The sequence below is a fragment of the Trichoplusia ni genome, chromosome 7 (assembly GCF_003590095.1).
Source record: "Trichoplusia ni isolate ovarian cell line Hi5 chromosome 7, tn1, whole genome shotgun sequence".
Classification (NCBI taxonomy): domain Eukaryota; kingdom Metazoa; phylum Arthropoda; class Insecta; order Lepidoptera; family Noctuidae; genus Trichoplusia; species Trichoplusia ni.
Window position 1 is genome coordinate 12,921,298 of NC_039484.1, and position 25,994 is coordinate 12,947,291.

The following is a 25,994-nucleotide window of genomic DNA, read 5'->3' on the forward strand; positions in this document are numbered from 1 at the left end:
CTTAATCAATACTGAAACTAATCGAACCTGTGAAGAATTCATAAAATGACAATGCGATGGTTATGGAATAGTATGCGCTTTAATAATGAGTGTATGCTACATCGTTGAAAATCGAATCAGGCTGTCGTATAAGAATTGGTGTGTCACCAATTTGCTTAGTACCATGCTAATAATAAAAGAATCTAGACTTTCAATGATAAAATCAATATAAAGTACCTACAGCATGTTTTCTTTAATACCTATGCCAATATTACAATAGAACACAGCTAGCACTATAACTAATTCAAGAGAGGCACTTCAAATGCACATTACAAAAGTCTTTTTAAAGAAGTCCAAAAGAAAATACACGGACTCCATGTTAAGAAACAATGACAGGGTTGTTGTGTAGAGAAAAAGAAGCCCGCCCAAAAAAAAGCAACAATTTTTCTCATCTCAATTTAATGCCATATGCCTCATATATTGTCAGTGGAATGAGGATAAGATATAATATCTTTTGCTCAAGTTACTTCAAGCTATCAAATGGAATACTTTGTAATATTTATATTTGTAGGTGTAAATGTTGCGTGTAAATACATACTTAACAAGTATCCCCTTGCTACAGATGTAAATGGGGTAAAATTGCTATTATAGCGAATAACATGTGCCATTATGGAACCCTTATGCTAAGGCTATGCCATCTGTCCATTTATAACCAGTTTGTATTTCATGAACCATATTAGCTAGCGAGTTGAACTCTTTGAAGATTATGGATTCCGTATTCTAAACATAAAAATCGAACTAGAGTAACATCATGATCATTAATATGATGCAGTTTTTTTTCTAAATTTGGTTTTCTTTGTTGTATTTGTATGGATTCTTCAATGGTTTAACAGGGTTGGTTTAAAACATAATTTGGTATCTTATTTCAGAGGACCCAGTATTTTGTCCAGTGTCCAGTGTTTTGACCACCCTTTATGCTTGAGCGTAAATATTGTGTTATTGGCTGTGCGGATATCTATTTGCAGATTTAAAATGTTAATGTTGTTTGTCTTGTCTCTTCACTTTGTTGACCACATTAAGCCTTATTTCTTTTATTATAATTTTAGGTGTATGCAGTAGTTATTGTTCTTTCTGGACTAGTTCAATTTCTAAGCAATGCCTTCTGATCTAGTCAAAAGAAAAGCTATTTTATTGGATGCAATGGTGGAGAGGTCCCCAGACTGACTTTTGGGAATACAGTCGCAATTTCAGATCTAGGCAAGTGCTCAAATTTTATTAGTTATGTTCAAAATAATGATAAACAAATCGTATTTTTATTTGCTACACCTATGGTGCACGAGTCCTAATTCACCATGACACATATCCAACTTATTGAAATGCTGGTAAAGAATACCTTGACAGGCACCGTCTTATCAAATTAAGCATCATCAATAAATATACTACTTATAATGATTAAAAGTGAACCAAAATCAAGTTTCAAATTATGGTTTTCCATTTACAGATGCATGGAGCATGAAGGTGACAACAACATGCAAACAGCTCAGCGACCTAGTATAGGTCTTCATAGGATCAGTCTTGCAGTGAAAGCAGAGTAAGAAACAATGCCAGGAAGACAGTGTAAGTTTTATATTAAGTAAATGCTTTACAAAATACTGTCCTAACCTAACTCAACCGTTTCCTTTAAGACATTTTCAATTGTATACACTGGCGACACTTTTTCAGTAACTTTGCAGTAATACTGAGGTAACAATTAACAATCCTAGTTGTTTATAAATTGCTGTTACTGCAACTGGTTGTGAAGATAGAATCTGTATGTGGTGGTCTCCAAATGCTTAGGTTAGTTCAGAGTTTGACCGTTGTTTGTGATTGTATATACCCATGGCCTTTAGGTTTACTTTTGCGGCTTCATTACTTGAGGATGATTTTTGTAGTACATGGACCCTGTAATTTTAAATTCGATTCTTTTTATGGCTGATATTCCTACATCTTTTTGACAGTCTCTTTGACAGTCGTTACAGGTAGTCAGAAGCTTGAAAAGTCTCACAACCAGTCATAACCAAGGGGTACCGTGTTGCCCAGGTAACTGGGTTGAGGAGGTCAGATAGGCAGTCACTCCTTGTAAAACACTGGTACTTAGCTGAAACCGGTTAGACTGGTAGCCAACTTCAACATAGTTGGGAAAAGGCTAGGCCAATGATGATGAATGATTTTCTAATCGCGAGAAAGCGTTTATTACAGATATAATTATTTGACAACCTGACAAATTTCTCTACACAAATATTTTGAAATAATTCCTCCTATGCTATATAACATAGATACATACATAGATAGAAACAGAGAATTTCCATTCCAGTTTCCAACATTATAGTAAACTGTGTATTTTGTTAAAATTACAGGTTTCCCGATTATAAGAATTTTAATAAGAAAGAAACAAGTCTGATTCTACAAATTGTTATATAAATGCGACATAGGTGGTTCGGTTGAGTCTGTGCAAGATTTCAGGCATTTAAAATGTAAGTAGATACATTTTATGAAAAAGTTTTTGTTTATTTGTTAATCTACTATAATTTATTTGTAATAACATAGTTTTTGATAAAAAGTAATATAAAACATGATTTATAGATCCCTGCAACATGGAGGTGAGAAAATCATATTCTCAGAATGATAATTCAAGTCTTTAAATGAAAGCCATCAGTTGTTGTAAGCAGAGCAAGAACTAAACGCAAGAGAAGCGTGAAACTGTATGTATTTTTTTTTTAACAGAACACCAATAACTCAGCTGTATTGTGACTATTAATTTTTGGAACATTCTTAAACGAATATTCCTTGACTTTAATATATATTCCACAACTTTCACGCAACGCCATCCATTTATTATGTAATATATTGAAAACATAATATATATTAGAAAACTATATTATTAAATACTTAGAGCTTCGTTATACTTAGTTTTCGATTATCATTACAGGTTTCCAGATTGTGAAAATGTCCGACTCAGGAAATTGCTAAAATACTATGGGGTTACAATTGTATCTTCACGAGACTCCTGACTTGGAATATGTAAGTGAAAGCATTTTAATTATTACATTAATCCACTTATAATACTAGTCTATACATGTCCTACAGACCCAATACTGGGCTCCTATTCTGCTCTTTATGATGGCTGTCGAATGGATGGCAATAGGCTAGTTGCCTCATGTCACCATTTATAAAAATAACTTTTAATTCAAATATAATTCCGTGCAAGGGTCCGATATATATAAACTTTAATAAATATTAATAAAGGATTGCTGTTAAAATTCAACTGAAACCCTTACTTTTTTTCTCTTGCTTGAAAACACCGTCCACCATGTTTCTACGTCACGAATATTCTAAACAACATAATGTCAAACGCTGGTTTCAGGCTATTCGTGGTCATTCATTTAAACGCCTTTATATTTATTTATTTCACGTAAAAATACACAGAAATACACTGCAGTTCCACTGGACACAGTTACGGGATCTCTTTTAACCAGGTGTTTCGCATATTCTCATCAGTGGGTACTTTAATCCACAACTTTTCTGGGTTCTGTATTGATGTATTCTTACATTCCCGCACGATACAATAGTGGTAATTACTATATTTATCATTACAATCCTTTCGAAAGTATGGTTTTCAATTCCGATAACGTTTTTGACAGCATAGCGAAAATAAATTTTAAAATTCAATATATATTACGATAGGTGCTTCAGAAAAATTTAATATTTTTTTTATGGTGTTATATAGTCGTAATGAACGGTTCTATCAAATAATAAAAATAGTGGCAACTAGCCTATTGGATTAAATATAAAACTGTTCCTATTCTTTTGCCAATATAGTAATTAGAAATTCATTATATTGACCGCCCCATACTGAGTTTCCAATAATTGTATTGGAAAAATTCTTAGAATGATACAAATAGTGCCAATTTCCATTCATTTATCAGCCATTGTAAATAGAAGAATTGGGGTTCTGGATACAGATTTCTTACCACTCATTGGCATTGATCACCATAATAACACACAGCCATATCAGATTCCAATATTTGGGATCCAAGTTTTCTCAAGAAGTCACTCACCGAATAATATCTGTATTTAAAATAATATGTTTATTTAGGTTTACCCACAGCACACATACACAGTATATACACACACAATTCTTAGATAATATTCTAATACATATGACAATTACGGGTAAAAACAGTATTCACCCAATAGACGGAGTACCGCTTGTAACCTAACGTAAACAAATAACTATTTGAATAAAAAAAGAAAGATAATAAGGAAAACAATTTAGTTGAGAAGAAACATAATAATAAACAGAATTTTGTCATAAATATCCAATTAAGAAACCTGTTATCAATAAATCCTTCAAAGAGTCCTACATACAATAAAACTATCAATAATTATAAACAATTGTACTATCATGATTGATCATAATAATATAAATATATGCATGCTACTTTCGCACTGCTTTGCCCATATAATGGATACATCATTCTACATTCATCACTAGGCGTGCTGACTTGCTTGTTCGCATTGTAACATCCTAATGTATAATGAGGGTTTTGACTAAAGAATATGATTAGGCCGTAAATTTCTATGAAAACACACCGGATATGGTGTAATCTTTGCTGGTCACGTCAGATCAGGATAGTAACGCCACTTGTCGGTAAACAGTGACATCACTCTATAAATCCAACAACTTCATCTATTTTTTTTATGTCACGCGATAAAAACAAAATATCCGTATGCAATTTGTTATGGAAATCTATCTTGCATACCAATCTATACTTACTAATATATAAAGCTGAAGAGTTTGTTTGTTTGTTTGAACGCGCTGATCTCAGGAACTACTCGTCCAAATTGAAAAAATCTTTTGTGTTGAATTGACCATTCATCGAGGAAGGCTTTAGGCTATAAACCATCACGCTGCGACTAATAGAGCGAATAGGAGCGAAGATACAATGGAAAATGTAAAAAAAAAAACAGGGCGGGTATAAATCATAACTTATATCTTCTACCCACGGGGACGAAGTCGCGGGCAACAGCTAGTAAGATTAGATATAGTCAAATATCACTCATTTGAATGTTAATATAAACTGTTATTCACAGATTAATAATACTTTCCCGTAACGAATATGCGATAGCAATAAATATCAATGAAATAGACTTTTATTTAATCTAAAAACTCAATCAAAGAAAGCCAGAGTTCAGTAACAAGTGTCTAGTTAGAATATAAGTATTGCAGAATTCAGATGCTTTTTTCGTTGATAACTCGCACTATGTAGTTGTTTCTTTGAAATAAAAACTACTTTTACGGATTTTATCGCGGTCTAATTTTAGATTTTAGTTCCCGACGTTTCTACACCTTTGCATGGTCACGGGCAGATTAAAATTCATAAAAGTAGTTTTATTTCAATCGTGCGATGTACACTTCTCATCAAAAAAATCGAAACACCTCGCAGTTTATGATTTGATAAGGATTATCAGAAAAATGAGTATATTTAGGAATAAATGTAAACTCATTTAACCCATTCCTCTTGGATTGCATTTTGCAGCTGGCTAAGTGTTTCTGGGGCTGGATCTCTTGCTCGAATTCGTCTCTTTAATTCATCCCATAGATGTTCAATGAGATTCATGTCAGGGCTTCTTGCTGGCCATACCTTAATGGAGATACCGACTTCGGTAAGATAATCTCGTACGACGCCCGCGGTGTGAGCTCTTAGCATTGTCGTGCATGAATATGAAGTCGTTGCCAATAAAATGTGCATAGGGAATCACAGGTTCAAGGCACTGTTCGATATACCGATGAGAGTTTAGTGCAGGCAGCCGTGGCCCAAACACAAAGGCAAGTTCTGTCTTACCGTCGGCGCTGATTCCTCCCCAAATCGTCCACGAACCGCCACCATAGCTGCCCTTTTCTTCAATGCAGCATTGCGCAAAGCGTTTTCCATCTCTTCTGTAGACCTTGTTCCTTCCGTCGTTACCATACAGCATAATTTTACACTTATCACAAAACAGTACTTTTGGTCCACTGAAGGTATGACCAAGTTAGGTGCTCGCGTGCAAAGTTAAGACGCGCTCTTCGATGGTCTGCAGTTAATTTCGGCCCATTCGCTGGCTTATGCGGTGCCAATCCGCGTTCCTTCAACCTTCTTCTTATTGTAGAGTCACTTACAGCTACTCTTCGTACAACGCGAAGCTGCTGCTGCAGTTGAAAAGCATTAAGGCATCGATTTCGTAAAGAAGTTGTTACAATAAATCGATCATCTCGCTCAGAAGTGACCCGATTCCTGCCAGATCCTGAACGGCGCGTGAACGAACCAGTCTCCCGATAGCGTTTGTAGACTCTATGAACAGATGATAAGCTTAGATGCAATCTTGCAGCCACAACACGCTGACTAAGTCCAGAATCCAGCAATGCCACAACTTGGGCGGCTTCTGCGGGCGAAAGTCAGAGTAAATGAAATAAGAAACAAAAAGTTTAAAGACAAGCGCTAATTTTTAGTTTTTAAACGAGAAACGTACTCCAACCCTAAATACACATTTGTCTCAAAACAGTGATTAAAAAACAAAAGAACTACTATAACACTGAAAATGTAGTTAAATCATGTCGTTACCTACTTTGTAGATATTACTGAAGTTCGTTGGCGGTTGGAACGTTAACCTGCCATCATTTTATTGCTTTTTTATTGTCAAACCGTGGAAATAGTTCTCTATTTACATATAGCGTCCCAAATATACTTTATAGGGTACATATTTTTTGCTTTTTTCTCATTTTCCTTAAAATTTTGAAATAAAAAACGTGTATGTTTATAAAATCAGATTTATTTCAGAATAAAATGGTTCGACAAAACATTGTCTTACTTAAGTATTAAGTTATGTTTACTAGATATAAAGCTAGGCTTATTATGTGACTAAATAAATATGTTTGGTGGTCATCTCCATTGCCCTAGATGACGATACATTCGTGAGGGAACACCATTCCGCGCATAGGGACAGTAGGACACGCTGGAATCAAAAGAAGTATAAAAAAATCATTAATCTTCTTCCAAAAAGGTTTTTCCTGGATGTCCACCTTTATCGTCTTAAACATATTACGCCATAATTTGATCTTATTTACATTGTGACTGGTCAATGAGCTCACAATCTCAATTAATAAGCTTGGAATCAACTGCGAAAACATGAATGTAGACAAAACCCTAATTTTGCTCAATACAAAACGATTAAGGCATTGAAGAGTGGGATTAATAAACATTTTGTCATTTCTAGTTCAAGATAAAATTATTCTTCAAAAGTTAAAATACGAAACTAATTGCATAGAAACATTTGACTGAATATCGGTCTCCATATTTACTTAACTCTGCAATATTCTTTTACCACATCAGTAAATTATATTTATATTTACTGATGTGGTAAAAGAATGTGTGTTTCAGGGTCTTAATCAATGTTTTTAATCAATTACAGGGCACATATCAATGGTTACCCTGATTTTGGCCTAACAATAACAGCTGAGGAGTTGTACGAGATGAGGAAATAATTTGGAAACGCTGAACACCGAACTGACGAACGGATTGATCATCAGAATCAGCAGGAAATTGTAAGTATTTGCCGTATTTCGGTCTAATAAACTTTTATTCTAATTAATTACAAAAATAGCTATAAAATCTAATGCGATATCATATTTTGCGCTTATGTGGCGAACGCTAGCTAAACACCCTAAAATGCTCTACAAAAAAGTCTGCGACTGTTGTTTCACTTTGACCATTATCATTTCTGTTCTAAAAAATGCTATTATTTGCGAAAGCTTTATTGATCACATGACATTAATTATAATGTTAATAAATTACTTCAGCATTATATCTATTTGAAACAAAGTTGCCATAGATTTTCTATAGCTGCGCGATCGCGAGAAATTATTTGATATTTTTTAACACCCGTTTCACCGTAACCCTAAAACTATTTAACAGATAAAAAATCTGTTATATCTTGATATCAGCTCGGACGAACTCAAACAGACTAGGCTAAATATAATACAGTAAAACAATACTCATTACCTTTCTCACACCTCTGTCCGTAAAACCCAGTATTTTCACATTTACAAGAGAAGCCTGGATCTTGCATCGTTTGAATACAAATACCCCTCACGCATGGTAAACGACTGCATACATTTGAACTCCGTTCTACAAATAAATGTATATTAGTTAGTAGATTGTGCACTAATATACTGTTATCGATAATAGGTATGATGTAAAAAAGTTAAAATTTATTTACTCATTTAGATAAAAAAAAATTAGACTAACTCTTGCCGTTTTGTGAACAGCAAAAGTTGACAAACATAAACTACTTTAATGTTTAGGGGAAAGGGCTTGTGACGTATCGTTTTCGTGAAAATATACAATCGTGACGTCACGCGTAAGTTCTATTCACTGTTATTTGATTAATTTGTGATTTGATGTGCAAAATAAAAAATACATCCATTATTATGCAATAAAATACAAGACGGGCACTTAAAATTTATTCATCATCAGGTTTCAAAGATAGGCATACTGAAACTAAGGAGTATAATACGTCTTCATTATTATAGTTCAAATATAAAACGGCAATTTACTTAGATTAGTCTATATCCACTAGTAGCGAAGAATAGATAAAGGCAAAACTTTGTACAAGTTCATATTTAAAACCCCTTGTGCAAATTTTATTTAATTAATGCGATTGCATTTAAGAGCTTTGCTGTGTAATTCATTATTTGTGTTTGTACGAAAAGCCAAGTTTACCTCTTAAAGCATTAAGACAGGTCCGTCTGGTTCTATAGATGAACTCAGTTCTGCAGCCGAAACCACAGGTGCACGACGCCCCGTATATCTTGCAGCCATTGTGAGCCTGATCGGGATCGCAGGACCATGTCACTGGGAAAAATAAAATAGATTTTTCATAATGTTTTTTATTCCATATACTGTGTACTGATTGCCTGACAAAGGTCTTTTATTCGTCCAAAAATCCCCACCTTTAGCAATTTCTGGCGCACACCTGACAAGTATAGAGATGATATTACGAGCTTTGTTTTGTTTCTAAACACAGTAACAACATTTTTAAATCTGGAGACTACAAAGTTTTTTTCTATTCATTTATTTCGGGGCTCGTCGACTCACTTTGGAGCATGTCAGCTTCATCGTAATATTATACTACAAAGTTAATTGTACACATACACGTCAACTCATGATTATGGACTAGGGTTGGGTCCGAAACTGGTCGGGCAATCCCGATAAATACGTTCGAGTGAACCGTTGTATATAATTACGTAAGCATCAAGCCTGTTCTTAAAATTGGATCGCTAAAAAAAGGTCTTTGTTTCCCACTCTCTACCTACTAAAATTTGATATAGGTACAGCATTCTTAACATTAATTTCATGATATAGTTTAACCTATCTGCGTTTAAAAACTCATAGAGATCATAGTACGATAAATAATAATTCGTCTATAGGTACTATTCATTCCAACTAGCTAATCGATTAAATACTACAAGTTGTGAAGGTTTCTGTTTTGTGCTTCCCATATGTAAAGAGGCCTCTGTCCATCGGAGAAACATTTCTTATCGATATTAATATATGCAAACAACTCACTTATCCGTGTTTAACGGAAATGTTCATAACCCGGGAGTTAGGTATAGTTTTGTTCCGCTGAAACGTAATTAAATCTTATCTCTATTAATACATATTATCATAACAATCGTTGTTGTTGTATTCCTTACAGAGTACAGACATACAGTGAGTTTCTTAGATCGTTCGTTAGGCACATACTTGTGGTATAGAAACTTCTGGAACATCATTAATAATGTATAACACTTAAAAGTTTATAAGAGCATCTTGGATAGACTGTTTTATTCCTTAATAGCTGTGTCTGTCCGGGATATCGCTCACGGGAACAAATTAAGCCATTTATCTTTTTTTTTTACCCTTTTGCTATCTTGACAAAAAATTAAAACAAAAAATAGTCCTTAAGAGCTTTAGACTTTCTGAATAATTCAATTTCACAATTTGAATAATTCACTTCAATTAATTTAAAAAAGTTTCGATTCAAGGAATTTCATTCATAATCAAAATGTTCATAAACAACGCAATTGCACATTAAAATTTAAGGAAAGTTCGAAGTATAGTCTATAAAAGGACTCGATATTGTGATATTGTTAATGTGGTAGAAAGTTTAAATTTAAATAAATAATATTTTTGTCCTATATTTAAGTTAAGGGTCGTGGTTTAAGTTACATCTGCAACCTACACTGCAGTTGGTCTATCACAGGTTAAGCTACCAATATACATATATCAATATCACAACCAGCTCCTCAGTCTTTCGGAAGGCACGTTAAATTGTGGGTCACGGCAGTTTTTTTTATACATATTTGGCATTCGTTACGGGTATTTAGATGTATAAAAAACAGCTAGAAAGTCTAACAACCACTCACACCAAGAGGTATCGTGTTGCCCAGGTAACTGAGGCCAGAGGCCAGATAGGCAGTCGCTCTTTGTACAACACTGGTACTTAGCTTCATCCGGTTAGATTGGAAGCCGAGCCTAACCTAGTTGGGAAAAGGATAGGAGGACGATGATGATTTTAAATTTAATTTAATTTCTTTAAAATTGCTCGTATCATTTGAGCAAAAGTATAAACATTAACAAAAACAAACAGACTATAGACTTTTTTTTATCATATATTAAAGTAAACTACAAGTTGGAAATAAGTTCTAGTTTATTAAATGTAAAGGTTGGTTTAAACTCAGTAAGCATTGTAAGAGTTTTCGACAAAGTTCATAAATAAACAAAATAATAAAAAAAAGTATTGTAAAGAAAGTAACAGCAATAAGAGCTTTTTATAAATGAAAACTATGCTACTTTTACTTTAAAAGATATTTTAAACCTCGGTCAGTCACTCGATAAATAGTGCCATAAAATATTTGCTAAATGACTTATCATTTAAATCTATATACAGAGTCGCAAAAGCTGTACATTGTATACTTTACGCGTATGGCAACAATGTCAGATACGTTGCTATAATAAAATTATGTTTGGTCCTATGCTATATATTTTATCTACAGTTTCCGTTCCACGTCATTTTGTATTTAAAATAATATGCATAAATACATTCATTGAGAATAATTTATGTTCAGCAAGAGCTTCATAACATTAAATGTGACGGTTGGTATTAAAATACTTTTTTATTTAAATTGTTTCTCTAGCATTTGATTCGTTCCGTTCCTCGTAGACACATACTCAATTTCTATGTTTCTGTTATGAAGTTCCGTTTGATATGTTGTCCGCCTACGAAGTTACAATGACCTATTTGCATTCAACTGTTTATGCCAGATACAAACATGTATTTACAGGGTCATCATTTATGTCTCAAACTAGTGCATTTAAAATCTATGAATACGCACACCTTTGTAACGGCATTTAAACTGCACAGCCTAATACCTACATGGACTTGCACCACAGAATATAGTACTACACGATATATAATAAATACACGTAGATACCTATACAATAAAATATCAAGTAGGTATGTACTAAGAGACAAAATTGTTTTCTCAAATAAGCGTTCGCTCACATACGATCCCTTATGTCTGTTTTTAAGTGTTCCAAGATGGTATTCAATACTCTTTTTTAATGGGATTAGCCCGCCACACATCATTACAACACCTGAAAGCCAGGATCTACAATGAAACCAACGAACTCCGAAACACTTAAGTTCGGTGTCCCAGGGGAAACAACTGCCTTGGAACCCGGAACGAAATTAATAAAAAATAGCAAGCGGAAGACAAAGGAAGAAATAACTAGTTTTTGCAAAGAAAAGAGTGTTAGGCTCAGTTATCTGGCACCACGGATATAAACTAGCTGTTGCCCGCGACTTCGTCCCCGTGGGTAGAAGATATAAGTTATGATTTAGGTATACCTGCCCAGTTTTTTTCACACTTTCCATTATATCTTAGCTCCTATTAGTCGCAGCGTGATGGTTTATAGCTTAAAGCCTTCCTCGATGAATGGTCTATGCAACACAAAAAGAATTTTTCAATTTGGACCAGTAGTTCCTGAGATTAGCGCGTTCAAACAAACAAACAAACAAATTCTTCAGCTTTATATATTAGTATAGAGTATAGATATGAGTAAATATACCTACAATTTATTGAGTCCTATAATTTAAGAGTTATTGTGATTATTCTGATTCCAATAATAGGTGTGGCAAAAATGTCTGAAAGCACGGAAATTTGCTCTGGTTGCAACAAGGTCTTCATAGTAAACAACACTGAATTTTGGCTGCAAACTATCTAATAAGATGTTACGTTCTTCCTGCCATAGACCACGCTCCCATAGAACATGATGTGCAGTTTGCTCATACCTAATCACTGTTTGCTGTTGGACACTGACATAGTGGTGAAACGACAAGATTAAATGAAAATAATTTGCTTTTAAAGTTACCATGACCTGTAAGGCTGCAAGGAACTAAGCTACACAATGATCAATCTCTATCCAAGTCCTCTCCAGCCGCTCATGAACGGACGGGAAGCCTGGTAGAGGTTACGGCCCTTAGTTGATGCTTCCCATCTAACCTGCCATTCAATACTCTTATTTAATTAAAAGTCGAGTAGCTATTAGTAGTGCTAGCCTCCTCCTATTCTTGTATGGTATGTAGGGACAAATATCCTACTTTCTACTAATATTATAAACGCGAAAATTTGTTCCTCCGTCACGCAAACGTACCGCACTAAACGGATTTAGAAGAATATTGGTATAAAAAATATTTTATAACCAGGATTACCACATAGGATAGTTTTTATTTTGATTATATTTTACGCTGGAATCATTCTCAAATTGTAGCAGGCGGGCTCTCGGGCAACAGCGGGCAATATTTACAAACATTATTTACCAAAGGGGTGGTTGTTGCAGTAGTAGAATACAATACAGTATTTAATTTTCGCCATGTGTGGACAGAACACGACACTGGCAGAAATTGCTAAAACTATCAGCAGATTGCCAAAAGGAAAAATAAGATTGGTTCCTAAATTTGATTGTATTTAAGATACCGTAAAGGAGGGTCAATAGGATTGACGGGAAAAATAGAATATAATAAATAAATAAATAAATGAATACATTGTAAGTATGTACAAAAGACGAATTTCACCCAGTAACGTGAGTTTTCCTGTTACTTAAGTGAAAGTATTCGTTTATTCAGAAAAACAGTATATATATATATAAATATATATATATATATAAATATATATAAACAATTTATAATAGAGATTGTATTATCCAAATCACTATGGATCACTATTCATCACAGTTCAGACTTCCTTATTGTTTTACCAGGGTTTAACAAGGGTATATTATCTTAGCTTCAGCCTCGTAATTCACGTAAAATCAAGCTGTATAGACCACGCACTAACTATGGTAAGAAAACAGTTATATTTGAGGGAGCACAGTTGTCTAACAAATTACCTAACGACATAAAGGAATGTGATAACATAAATACTTTCAAGCTAAAAGAATATCTAAGTACTGCAATTGTTTAGCTTTGAATCAATATCAATATTTTCTTGTACCTAGTTTGTATTGAAATGCACCATTATATGATTAATCGTTTAATTTAAGAGTGTAGATACTCATTTTAATGAAATAATTTTATTCAATCCTGCATGCCAGAGGTATTGAATAATTTAATCTACTCATGTATTTTTTTTTTAATCTTATTGTAAAAAAACTGTAATTGTTGTATAAGATAAATAAATTCTATAAACCGAATTCAAAAAGTTATGACCAAATGGCATCAAAACGTCGAGTAGGTACGTCGTGTTTTTTTCTTAAAAAACTATTTTAACCATCCTCGAACACACATGCACATAAAATAAAAAGTATTATGTCATGTCGCATTGGGACAGCGCTGTAATGATGGAATTTAAACATGACTATACATACAGCGGTAGCAGACAAGGCCATTTCGGCCACAAGAAATATAACAGCTTTCTATTTGTAAAAGATTCTTTCTAACTTCCTGAGATAACTAACCCCTTTACAACGTCACCATCTTACAATACGTTTTTTTTAAGAACTTTGTCGCTTAGCGACAACACCAAGTTATTTACATAGAGCTTAAAACTACGACATAAAAATATAAAAAAAAACAATTAACTACGACCTAACGAATTGCCCAATATCTTATATTGAGTTTTTGCCTCTTCGGGGAATGGAAAAGGCAACATACTATTAACAAAACCCACACAGAAACCAAAGCTATTTCGCCTATAGGAGAGTATGTATTTATTGATATATAATAACGTGTTGTGTATATTATTTCAGTTGGAGCAGTTACCGAGCCTCGTCGATGGCCGCCGGCTGGTATCTACGAATCGCGGAGGTCACGTTTAATAGATCAGGTCAAAAGTTCGCATCACTATGTACGTGTATGTATGTGTATAACTTCCCGTTAAAGGTCCATTTACCAACAATTTTATTTTTCATAATATTTTTATCTGTCTTTTCGTAAATGTATATTAACAAACCTAAAACTTTAATATATTTTCACGAAATGGTTTGTCGACAAAGTATTCACTGAACATTTCAATAATTTTAAAGGTGTAGTATTTCTGAATTTCTTTACTATTTATTAGAAGGCGTCACACACAAAATCGATGCAGCATACAAAGTAAAAAACACATAAAAACTTTTTTTTTTAAATCTAATAGATTTATCACGCAATACGATTCTAATCTATTGAGCACCCACTCAACCCACTGTAATGATTTTTTTAGTAAAACTTTATGTTGAATCAAGTTCTTAATTTCTCACATTCTACAATTACTGAAATCGAACTCTATAAATACTGAAATTTATTGTTATTTGGATGGCACTTATTATTATTCTAAAAGTATGGAAATTCAATACAACCAACAAGCTGAATTTTACCAACATGAGCATTAAAACGCTGATCTACTACCTACTAATTGATTGAAAAAACAAGTACAAACATACATATATACACCTGTTATAAATATCTACACGAAATATAAAGTGAAACTATTTATTAAACGTCTCGTTTAACCCAAATGAACTCATGACCTCGTCATATCTAACGCGTAAACTTCCAAACAAGACCCGACTATGTATAGCGATAATAGTGTTGTTTGTTATGTGTGTCTACTACCGCTATATCAATCAACAAAATTAACTTAAATATTCGTGAAAGTGTCATTTTCTCTTATCAACTCCAATATAATATGTCACAGATAAAGAAAGCCTTCAGCGAGTTAATTTTAGGAGCTTATTAAAGTGATTTTTAATAACCTACACATTCCTAAGACTGGATACCATTTAATAATAATAAAAAAAAAACGATCGAAATCAGCGCAGCGGACAATATGTAGGTATATATAAAAGAAATAAGTAATGGTCAATTCGCAATAGAAATATTTACACAATAGCTTTCGCTTATGTGGAATACTTACATTGGACGCCGACTAGACAGGCAATCAGGAGCGTAGTTAAGACACGCATTGTAGATTGTTGCTTGAGTGCACAGTGTGGGGTTCCGAACTCGACTGATACGCACTTCCTCTCGGCAGTGTGAACGGCCGTTATCGAACCGTATCTATCATCCCACTAAACTGGCACCCCTAAATTCGTATGTACTGTCATATCAGCGACACTTCATATTTTATTTGTATTCTCATTTTTATTCGAACTTTCATCATTTCAGCAAAAAGTATGGTCGTAAAACGGGTTGAATAGAGTTTCAAGAATAGAAAATAGTGTTTTTGCTTTTAAAAACAATTACTTCATGAAATGCTCGAGGATTTTCGTATAATCATTATGTTTTGTATTGGAAAACGTTCAAATTTTAATAATAACTCTGTTTATATCCACACTAAAACCTCTATTCACCCCGTTTTACCGATAATCAAAAAGTTACGAAGAAATTTCTCGTTCATTATGTTACCAGTTACAGTAACATTCAGTTTTAAATTGTAACGATAAAAACGTTACCCGTAGAAAACATTTTCAAGTTTTAGGTGTAATAATAAATTGTGAAATCGATTGGCGATTCAGTACTGTAAGATATTTGAGTACTAGTAATCATATTTATTAACTTTACAGTGAAAATCGCCGTTAACAGAAAATACTTTAGTTTCTATTGTGAATTTGTTCCTGACAGAAAATGGTTTTTGTGTCTTTGTACTAACCGGTATATCTCGCCGTCGATTTTAAACCCTGAACCATGTAGGGATACCAAATTATGCAAAAGTGTATATTTTGCTGGCTGGTAGATCTTTACAATGTTAATTTACTCGTTCTTGTTTTTACTTTTCACTATTACAATGTGGACGACAATATATATTAATCATCTGAAAAGAAATAAACTATTGTTTGTCAAAACGACACCAAAAACCGTTATCTTAAACTATCAAATTGCTTTGCTTTTTTTTCACTTCGATAAACGAACAATTATAAGTTAATTGCAATACATACAAATGCCATTTTTATAAATGTCGTCTTATTAGGTATCTGCTTTACTGAGCAACACAAGGAAAAGTTTTTTATCCTACTCTATTCGTCCCGGCAAATGACACATCACAAATTCTTATCTTCCTGTGTTAATGAAAATATTACAAAACAAAAGGTTATTGTCCTCTTATGACACGCGGGGATAATGCATCCGTATCATTTTTACGAAATTATTTCATATTACAGGCTTATCTTTTTAGAGTTCTATAATGATAGTAATATTATGTATCTGACCCGTAGTAATTGAACTAAACAAGATAGCAATTCAAGGCCTCGGTTCTTTTCCGAATAACGTATTGTTAAAACGGAATTCTGCTGTCACAGCACCACAGGGCACCAAAGAATTCTTCGAAAGAGTAAGTATGCAGTAGAAAACGTATTAACTTCTATGGCTCACGGTATTAGGGTAATTACATATATCGTTTTGTTACTCTAAAGCGGTACTATTTGTAGTACGAGTCACGAGTCGACGGCACTATGTTGATGACAAACGTGTCAAGAAGCTGAATAAGGTGTTTACGTAAGAATAACTGTAATACGTGACTACATAAGAATTAAACTACCTGTGAAAATTTGATTGAGTATTATTACTTGGGTTTATACCTTATTTTACCTGTTAATCGTTCGGCTACGACAATCACAGTGTTTTTAGCATCCGGATTCGGTTCAACGAAGCAGAACTCACAGTAATGGAATAAAGCACCATGCATGATACATCGCAGAAATATTATAGCGGTAAGTCTACATAAATGTTTATCTCTCAAATGTTGAAGAGGTAACATTATAACATGCTGCTGTTTTAAGCCTGATAAAGTAGGCTCCTGCACGTGGCACATAAATTTCCTAATGAACACAAGAAATTGTGTTGAGAACGGGAAGAAAAACAAATAAGTATTGCAAAATTAGTGTATGAATGGATAGTAACGTTGGCTGAAGCATTTGTTATACATATTCTTGCAGAAAATACACGAAATTGTCTGATTAAATGAAAACGGTCTATTTTTATACAAAAAAAATGTCATTATGTACTTCCCAGCCGATTTCGGCTATGGTGACTACTTTCAATTATTGTTTACAGAGGAGCTAAGGTGTTCAGCTCTTCTATGCACCCTTTGATGGCTGCAGTACCCTATTTTAAGTGTAAATATGTAATGTAATAAAAATGAAGGTGTTTATCTGAAAAAGTTATTTATTTGATTTAAAGATGGCAAAAAATTGTAGATGTTGCTGGGATTTTAGTAGTTCCAATAGTTTGTTAAAAGCCTGTAAGTATATCGTTCGTACAGATTTAAGAATTGACTAAAATTACCGTTAAAGGTACCTACTTACAAAGTTAAAATTATTTAAAAAAGAAGGTCAACTCATACCACGGCTAAGTATCTGTATTATGTGAACATAGGCACAAGGTGCATCGAGCGCGCAGGTGCGGACGGGGGTGCAGCCTGCGCAGTAAGTAATACGCAGTCCGCCGCAGCCTCCCGCACGCCCCGCATCTGTAAGCTATCGGCCGGTGGCGACGTTAATGCACCAGTATCAGTGGAAGGCGTAGGCCGCGCAGTAGCGTAGTTGTTAGTAGAACCAAGAATAAAGTTTTGTGTGGTGACATTCGACAACAAAGCGGAAGTAAGTGTTGCGTATAATTATCAATTAAGTGATTTAATATTATAAAACTAGTGCGTCAATATAATAAGATGGACGATGATGATAATGTGGGGGCATATGTTGAAATATTGGAATCAGAATATTGTGGTCCTCTTGTACCTGATGTTCTCCCAGAGGAGGGGTTGGCGATCCCAGACAGCACTATCTTGGTAGATCAATTGCACAAAGAAGAAACTCTGGCAATCCCAGGCGTCAGTGTTACAGCCAGTCAATGGGACAAAAAACAATCTGTGACAATTCGAACGTCGGCCAATCAAATAGCGACAGAAACATGTTCGTCAATTCCGGGCTCCAGCACCTCGTCTAATCAAAGGCAAAAAGGAAAATCTCTTGACATTCGAAGCTGCAGCACGTCGGGCAATCAAATTGATACATTGACATCTCTGTCAAATCCGGGCTCCAGCACCTCGTCTAATCAAAGCCAAACAGGAAAATCTCTTGTCATTCGAAGCTGTAGCACGTCGGGCAATCAAATTGATACGGAAACGTCTCTAACGATTCCGGGCTCCAGCACCTCGTCTAATCAAAGGCAAAAAGGAAAATCTCTTGTCATTCGAAGCTGCAGCACGTCGGGCAATCAAATTGATACATTGACATCTCTGTCAAATCCGGGCTCCAGCACCTCGTCTAATCAAAGCCAAACAGGAAAATCTCTTATCATTCGAAGCTGTAGCACGTCGGGCAATCAAATTGATACATTTACATCTCTTTCAATTCCGGGCTCCAGCGCCTCGTCTAATCAAAGGCAAACAGCAAAATCTTTGATCAATCGAAGCTGCAGCACGTCGGGCAATCAAATTGATACATTGACATCTCTGTCAAATCCGGGCTCCAGCACCTCGTCTAATCAAAGCCAAACAGGAAAATCTCTTATCATTCGAAGCTGTAGCACGTCGGGCAATCAAATTGATACGGAAACGTCTCTAACGTTTCCGGGCTCCAGCACCTCGTCTAATCAAAGGCAAAAAGGAAAATCTCTTGTCATTCGAAGCTGCAGCACGTCGGGCAATCAAATTGATACATTGACATCTCTGTCAATTCCGGGCTCCAGCACCTCGTCTAATCAAAGCCAAACAGGAAAATCTCTTATCATTCGAAGCTGTAGCACGTCGGGCAATCAAATTGATACATTTACATCTCTTTCAATTCCGGGCTCCAGCGCCTCGTCTAATCAAAGGCAAACAGCAAAATCTTTGATCAATCGAAGCTGCAGCACGTCGGCCAATCAAATAGCGACAGAAACATCTCTGTCAATTCCGGGCTGCACCACCTCTGGCAATCAAAGGCAAGTAGGAACATCTGTGGCCATTCCAGGCTGCAGCAACTGGGCACAAGACGGTGACTCGGATCAATCTCTGGCAATTGCAGGCTGCAGCACCTGGAACACGGACGGTGACTCGAAAAAATCTCTGGCAATTCCAGGTTGCAGTTCCTGGGCCTATGAAAGCAATGTAACCTCGGTCAATCAAAGGCACAAAGGCAAAGCTCTAGAATTTGCAGGCAGGAGCACATCGGCCAATCAAATGGATACAGAAAAATCTCCGGCAATTTCAGGCCGTAGTACCTCATCCAATCGAATTGACAAGGGAAAGTCGCCGGCAATCCCAGGCTGTAGTACCTCAAGTAAAGCAAAACGCACAAAAACAACTCTGGCTACCCCAGGCTGCAGTAGTTCGAAGACGGTGGCTATAATTCCGCGTCACGAGTTGCCACAAGAGGGTACTGCGCATGAGGTCACGGTGCAATGTGCAAACTGCTTGAAAAAAGAACATGCAGATGATTATGATGTTGATGATTATGCCTATCAGTATCAACAACACAAAAAGAAAAAGTACCACATCGAGGTTAAGAATTCGCATGAAATGCAGAATATTACTAAGGAAGAATTTAATGACCTTTGCTTAAATTATATCATCAATACTCTGATACCTTTGCAATATGTTATCGACCCACAGTTTGTAAATTTCATGCATTATATGAACATACCTAAACCATATTTGTATCAGCTAGAATATCGGCATATAAAACGTGATTTAAATAAAGAATATGAACGTCAACTAAAAGAATTAAAAAATATAATAATCAATACTGACTATGTATGTACGTCTATGGACTTGTGGAAAAATGCCAGATATTATTTTCTATGCGTGACTGCGCATTGGATAACGGAAGATTTTCATCGGGTTTCAGTAGCATTGGCTTTAAAGGATGTTGGAGAGTCCGATTGCGACGTGAATAATTTGAGAGCGTATGCAAAACAGGTATATACACAATTTGGATTGTTGAATGCTGATAAAAATAATGCTGAACCAATTCTCGACGACTTCAGAAGTATTGTACGGGGATATCAGGCTTACGGCCTTTCTATTGATTCCTATGAATGTGGAGAGGCTGCGTTGATGTATTACATCCTAGAACAACCTGATGACACAGAGTCGATCGGCAACATGCAGATGTGGGTCCGGGACGAATACCTTACTGAATATAATTCTTATGCCCGGCTTGACGATGTTACCTGCAGTAGCCGTAAATTAAGATTGACTTTAACCCATGATATTAAGAAAAATGCCCCTTGTGTAATTATTGAGCATCATACTACGGTCATGGATAAGTGTTGCCACCTGTGGCGTGCAGCAGGGTGTAATAAAAATACTGAAATATTCCATCGGGTTTTAGGCCAAAATTTGATGCGGCCAAATTCATACAGCTTGTTTAGCCTTTATGAAGCATTAATGCAAATATTATCCATCAGAGGAAAGTACCTAGAATTGCACAATGCCTTAGGATTTCAGCATGAAGTCATGACCGATAAAAATTTCCAATACATAGAAGAACATTTAGAATGCGCTATGCCAATAATGGAAACAGTTGAATTATTAGGTGCAAATAATAATTATTACGGCAATGTTCTGCCACGGCTTACAGCCTTGATAACAACTTTAGCAGATTTAGAACAAAGTGATTTACTCTACGGGAAACATTTGGCAGCATTATTTAGAAGGAGTATATTAAGCAGATTTGATTCCATTATCTCAGGGAAGGGACCCATCGCACAACACGCTGCCATAGCTGCAATTTCGTGTCCTATGTATAAAGATAATTGGATGGACTTTTACCCTGAGTCGTATAGGCGAGTAATACACCAAAGATTTGCGATTCTAATTTCTAATAAACTAAGTAGGGAACAATCGGCATCGGCAAACTCCCTCTTAACAGAAGCTAAGTCAATAATGGAAAATTATTTAAGGGACGGACGGGAAGATATAACCACCTTAAATAGTTACCCAGAAATAAAAAAAATATTCTTTGAATACAATACCTTTTTGGCGAAAGCTAAGCCCTTGAATGAGCTCTTCAATTTCCAAGACATAGTAAATTTGATGCCTGACTTTGGTGATGACGAACCAAATAAGCTACAGAGAATATTTTTGAAATATAATTTCCAGAGTATGCAGTTGCTCAGGTTGGAAAGTGTCGTCAGTTCAGATTAAATTCACACTGGCTTTACGCTGAGGTAAAACCATTTTCTGGTAAAATTTCATAATTGTACAATCCTTACTTTTTGTTACCCCTTTTTTTATAAATGACCGAAGTATTGTTATAAATTTTGCTGTCAGTCATGTGACTTTTCGATCATAAAATTTATCAAACGTATTAATACGTAGACATCTAGAGTAAGTTATTAAGAGGAAGGGTTACTGTGCACGGCGCGTAGCTGTATACACGATGCTTATGGGTAGCGAACGTTTTCAGTCATTTACTTCAAATTTCCCAGCCGCTCTTGCCATTTTTTACAAGCTTGGAAGCCAAGCTACAAGCAGTTGTACACTAATCGTATAATGCCGAATACGCATCTATGAAGCTACGCCTCCGTGGACAGTGCCCCGAAGTGTTAGTTTAAAAGTTTATTCACGTGGCGTACCCTCGATAACAATTCCCATTTTGGTATAGGAAGCCAAAAATCTATAAAAATCCAAAGCATGTAATGTTATTCACTTATAATAATATTTATTCGCAACCTTAATGTGAAGCTTTTAGTTACTCGAGAACTTTAAAACGAGAACAAAATTGCAAATAAAAAAAAAGCTGTATGAGTTTGTTGCGCAATCAATGGTTCTCTTGTGACAGTGCTTTTGTAGGCCGATTCCGATTTTTTACCGTAAGTCATGGCAAATCTTCGTGTATACAATTGTCTTCTTAATGTTCTTCATAAGTAGTAGTGGTGATTTTATTCAGATGTGATGTATATCGAGAAGGGTATTTAGGGTTGTCATAGGTCTTTAGACCTCGTTCAAAACGATTTTACCTATTTATTACTTAGGTACCGTTGCATCGACGCCTTGTATGTATATCTTTTGCAATCTTTGGTTTAATGCAATTGGACAAAGGGTAAAATGTTAAACAATTAAAAGTAATTAAGCTTTTTAAATTTAACGCTTAAGTCTAATATAATAGCATTTTGACCGCCACCATAAACAAGATTTGAAAACAAAAGGTGTAATTTTTCTCAGTCGTAAACATTCGTAGCTGTTTCAAATAATTTCGATCAAATGTGTTTAACAATCCCCAAGACCGAAAAGGCTTAAGATATTTCATTACTATATCATAATGATTACCTTCTGGCATAAGGCCACCTCCGGCGGTGTTAAAGCGCCACATATGCTCTACCACTGTGCCAGCGATGTAACACAATCCTATAAAATTAAATGAGCCTGGCACAGTGTCTCCGGCGCCCCAGTCCGCCCCAGCGGTAGCGGCGTAGGCGTGGCTTTGCGGTCAAAACCATTGATGATAAATTTTGAATTGCAAATTCAATTTTTTTATTATTTTAGTTTTTACTACATTAATGTAAGGAATGTGATGCCTATTTTTATAGAAAAGTGTTAAAATACTTATACTATTGATATACATTACTTCGGTACTCGTTTACGAGATTTAGTAGCTATCTACATCTGTATCAACTATCTATTGATGTTAGGAAATAAGAAGTCTTTACATTTTTATGTGTATTACCTGAGTTTTTATGACAATAAATTAAAATCGTAAAGCCAAATTATATTTAATAAAATGGTTTGTTCAAAAATAATATCATTTTGGAAGCTCATTCAAAAACTAAAATATAGAAAGGGTTAATAATTAAATTTAATTTTGAGCGTTTGATAATTTTATAAAGATTTTTGTTTTACTTATGGTAAATATTCATTTATGTATTTTAGGACCAAACCTAAAAATGATGAACAATCTATAATATTTTGAAATGTTTAAAATTTGTACGTACGTATCATCTCTTTCTAAGTTATAAAACGAACTGTATTTTTTAACCTTCTAGCATTAAGTACTTAATGATAAGATATATGTACGTTTATAAAGTAGGCCTGTATACTTATACCTTTCTCCGAACGAATGTGTGGAACCGTGAAGTCACGTCCATAGGCGTAGCCAGCCTTGGGCTCAGGGTGGGGCAGCACTCGGCAGCAGTCAACATCTCCCCCCCTCCCCCGGTATTTTTTTGTTCTGAGAGAACCCATTACTAGCACTTCTTATACAAAATTATTTTTTAATTCGGCTATCCTCGTTCTGTGCACACTTAGCATAAACAGGCGATTTTCGCTCATGGTTGAGCAAAGCTACGTGTTGAATGATCGTTTTATTGGACCAGTCGTCTTCGATTGGGCAAGAAAAATAGCGAGCGCAGTTTTTAAGCTGGGATAAAATTAAATTTCCGAACTCTCGATCAGATCCACCACTTCCCTCTCCTTTGTTTTGCAACTTTCTTACGGATATTATGATTGCTATTAGTTAAGCTCCTTATGATCAGAGCCAGGGTGGTGCAAGCGCCCCAGTTTGCCCAAGTGTAGCTACGCCTATGGTCAGGTCACATGTCATAAAGGAATGTCATTCGCATTTGAATTTTATATTCTCGTTTTATTCTAATCCGATGTACCTACTATGCGTTTCAAATGAGTGTCAATACCTGACATAATGCCATTTTTATTGGAAAACTATGGTCAACACTCATACCTCCCACACACGAGAAGAGCCTGTGTCCAGCTGAGGTATATAGGTTTTAAAATTTGATTCATGTATTGAAAAGACGGAAAAATTAAATAGTTTTTACCATACACGTATGACCCAAGCCTTCGTGGATATTTTGATGTTTGCTGTACATTATTGATGAGAACGTAGTGAAATTCTATCCTATCCTAATCCTATTTGAAACGCAAAGTAACCTAATATAATAAATGTGTTTAGTGGTAATTCCAATAGATTATAAAATGTAATCTCAAAACGATCTCTTAAAATATAAGAATTGATTTTAAAATTCTTAGAAGTAATTTTTGAAAATCTATGTGTTGTAGTGAATGTCAAATAAATGTCATAAAATGTATTTATTGTTTTATTCAGTATCTACCAACCTGAGTTAACAACATGTCAATATTACTTTAATGTCTTTTCTCATCTTTCACTATGATAATGGATTGTAATTTGCAAAGTACGGAAATTATATTTATGATAAACAAAGATGAAAAAGTCAAGTACTTTAAATAATGCTTATTTTTTTTTTATACTAACTCCTGCTCAGAAGATACTTGTTTCGAATGGTTACAATTGCAAATTACTACATCTGAGTATTATCGTCCATAAATCTGGTAATTTATTAAGCATGTAGGAACTTACGTCATTAAAAAAAGTGAGTCAAGTAGTGTATAAAGTTTAATTTTGACAGAAATCACATACATAGCATAGCACTAGGTATACAATGTTTAACAAAAAATCGTACAGTTATTCCGCTCTAGGCGGTGTAGTGCCGTCTCTACTATAAAGGTGTGTGTCAATGTGTCAGTGCGGTGATCAAGACAATACCGTACTGCATACACTAGCCATACTCGTAAGTAGCGCCTTTGCGGAACCTCGCGCCGAGCTCATCTCGGCGCTGGGAGGCGTTGACGTGGCCCTGCTGTCAGGCGTCGTCGGTTCTGCGCTCAGCAGTCGCGTTGCATGGGCCGCGCTTTCATCCTTCTGCGAGTCCGTCATGTCCAAGGTTCAAGGTTCCTTCAGTCCTTGTTGTGTGGAACATGTGTTGTTCTGCCCATTTGTTGATGTGGTATGACCTTTATTCGCTGATTTACACATTTATATCTTTCCTCTTCTAGCCTCTCCTACAATTCAAAGTCAGTGATCAGCTTGTTGTATTCCTTACAGTAGCTGACAGTTACTCTCCGCTACTTATCCTGGTCCACTCCCTGTTGTTCCTTAACCAAAACTTTTTCCTAGTGCCAAAATTTCTTTTTCAGAGGTTTTGCCTATTATGACAAGTTGAAGCAGGTTATAGCGATGATTTCGCAAAACATGAACCAAGTAAGATATCTACAATACTTACATATTATTCACGTTGTCTATCGGCATATCCCTCTCCTAATTTCTTCGGCTTCTCTCTATCTCTGGTTACCCTTCTCCATAGATTTTGTGAGTCGTCCTCCCATTTTTGAATTTAGCCTCTTCGTTGTTTTTTCCTGTTCTCGGATACCATTACATCCCATCTTATGTCTATTTTCTTTTTCAGACCTCTTTATATGTCCAGCCCAGTTCCATTTAAGTTTTCTTATTGTTTGTAATACGCCCCTATTTTTTGGTTAGGTGGGGAAGTCCCCAATGACTCCCACCGCCTCGGGGTAGGAAGCTGGCAGTGTCAGCCTCTTACTGACTAAACCTGGACCGCTGTACAGCGGCCTCGTATTTAGTAGGTGCCCGGCAATGCATCATAGCATTTCAACACGCACCAAC

At 35.4% G+C, this 25,994-nt stretch overlaps 2 protein-coding genes and 1 long non-coding RNA gene across 5 annotated transcripts; 2 read left to right on the forward strand and 1 right to left on the reverse strand.

Moving 5' to 3' along the window:
- Nucleotides 1-1,480: 1,480 nt before the first annotated feature.
- On the forward strand, nt 1,481-14,728 carry LOC113495773. 2 transcript variants are annotated; one of them, XR_003400757.1, is made up of 7 exons: nt 1,481-1,596; nt 1,702-1,815; nt 2,376-2,492; nt 2,602-2,720; nt 2,948-3,039; nt 7,468-7,600; nt 14,346-14,728. It is a non-coding gene; the product is annotated as an uncharacterized LOC113495773 (long non-coding RNA). The 2 variants fall into 2 exon arrangements; XR_003400756.1 differs by lacking the exon at nt 1,702-1,815.
- Nucleotides 6,809-15,634, reverse strand: LOC113495772 (cubilin-like). Its single transcript, XM_026874694.1, has 4 exons — nt 15,491-15,634; nt 8,778-8,909; nt 8,058-8,183; nt 6,809-7,011 (listed from the first exon to the last, which is right to left on the reverse strand). Exons 1-4 carry the CDS (start codon nt 15,537-15,539, stop codon nt 6,953-6,955), a joined length of 366 nt encoding a protein of 121 aa, XP_026730495.1. The 5' UTR covers nt 15,540-15,634; the 3' UTR covers nt 6,809-6,952.
- Nucleotides 15,635-17,204: 1,570 nt separating this feature from the next.
- Nucleotides 17,205-23,221, forward strand: LOC113495771. 2 transcript variants are annotated; one of them, XM_026874692.1, is made up of 2 exons: nt 17,205-19,099; nt 19,136-23,221. In XM_026874692.1, exons 1-2 carry the CDS (start codon nt 18,239-18,241, stop codon nt 21,698-21,700), a joined length of 3,426 nt encoding a protein of 1,141 aa, XP_026730493.1. In that variant the 5' UTR covers nt 17,205-18,238; the 3' UTR covers nt 21,701-23,221. The 2 variants fall into 2 exon arrangements, with proteins under 2 accessions (XP_026730493.1, XP_026730494.1); XM_026874693.1 differs by having other exon boundaries at nt 17,205-18,530; nt 18,747-23,221.
- The last annotated feature ends 2,773 nt before the right edge of the window (nt 23,222-25,994 follow it).

Coding starts and splice junctions, on each gene's coding strand:
- LOC113495771 (XM_026874692.1), top strand. CDS start 18,239: ATGGACGATGATGATAATGTGGGGGCATATGTTGAAATATTGGAATCA. Junction 19,100..19,135: donor TTATCATTCGAAGCTGTAGC/ACGTCGGGCAAT, acceptor GAAACGTCTCTA/ACGTTTCCGGGCTCCAGCAC.
- LOC113495772 (XM_026874694.1), bottom strand. CDS start 15,539: ATGCGTGTCTTAACTACGCTCCTGATTGCCTGTCTAGTCGGCGTCCAA. Junction 8,910..15,490: donor CTGTCTAGTCGGCGTCCAAT/GTAAGTATTCCA, acceptor TATTTTTCCCAG/TGACATGGTCCTGCGATCCC. Junction 7,012..8,057: donor CGGACAGAGGTGTGAGAAAG/GTAATGAGTATT, acceptor TTTTGATTCCAG/CGTGTCCTACTGTCCCTATG.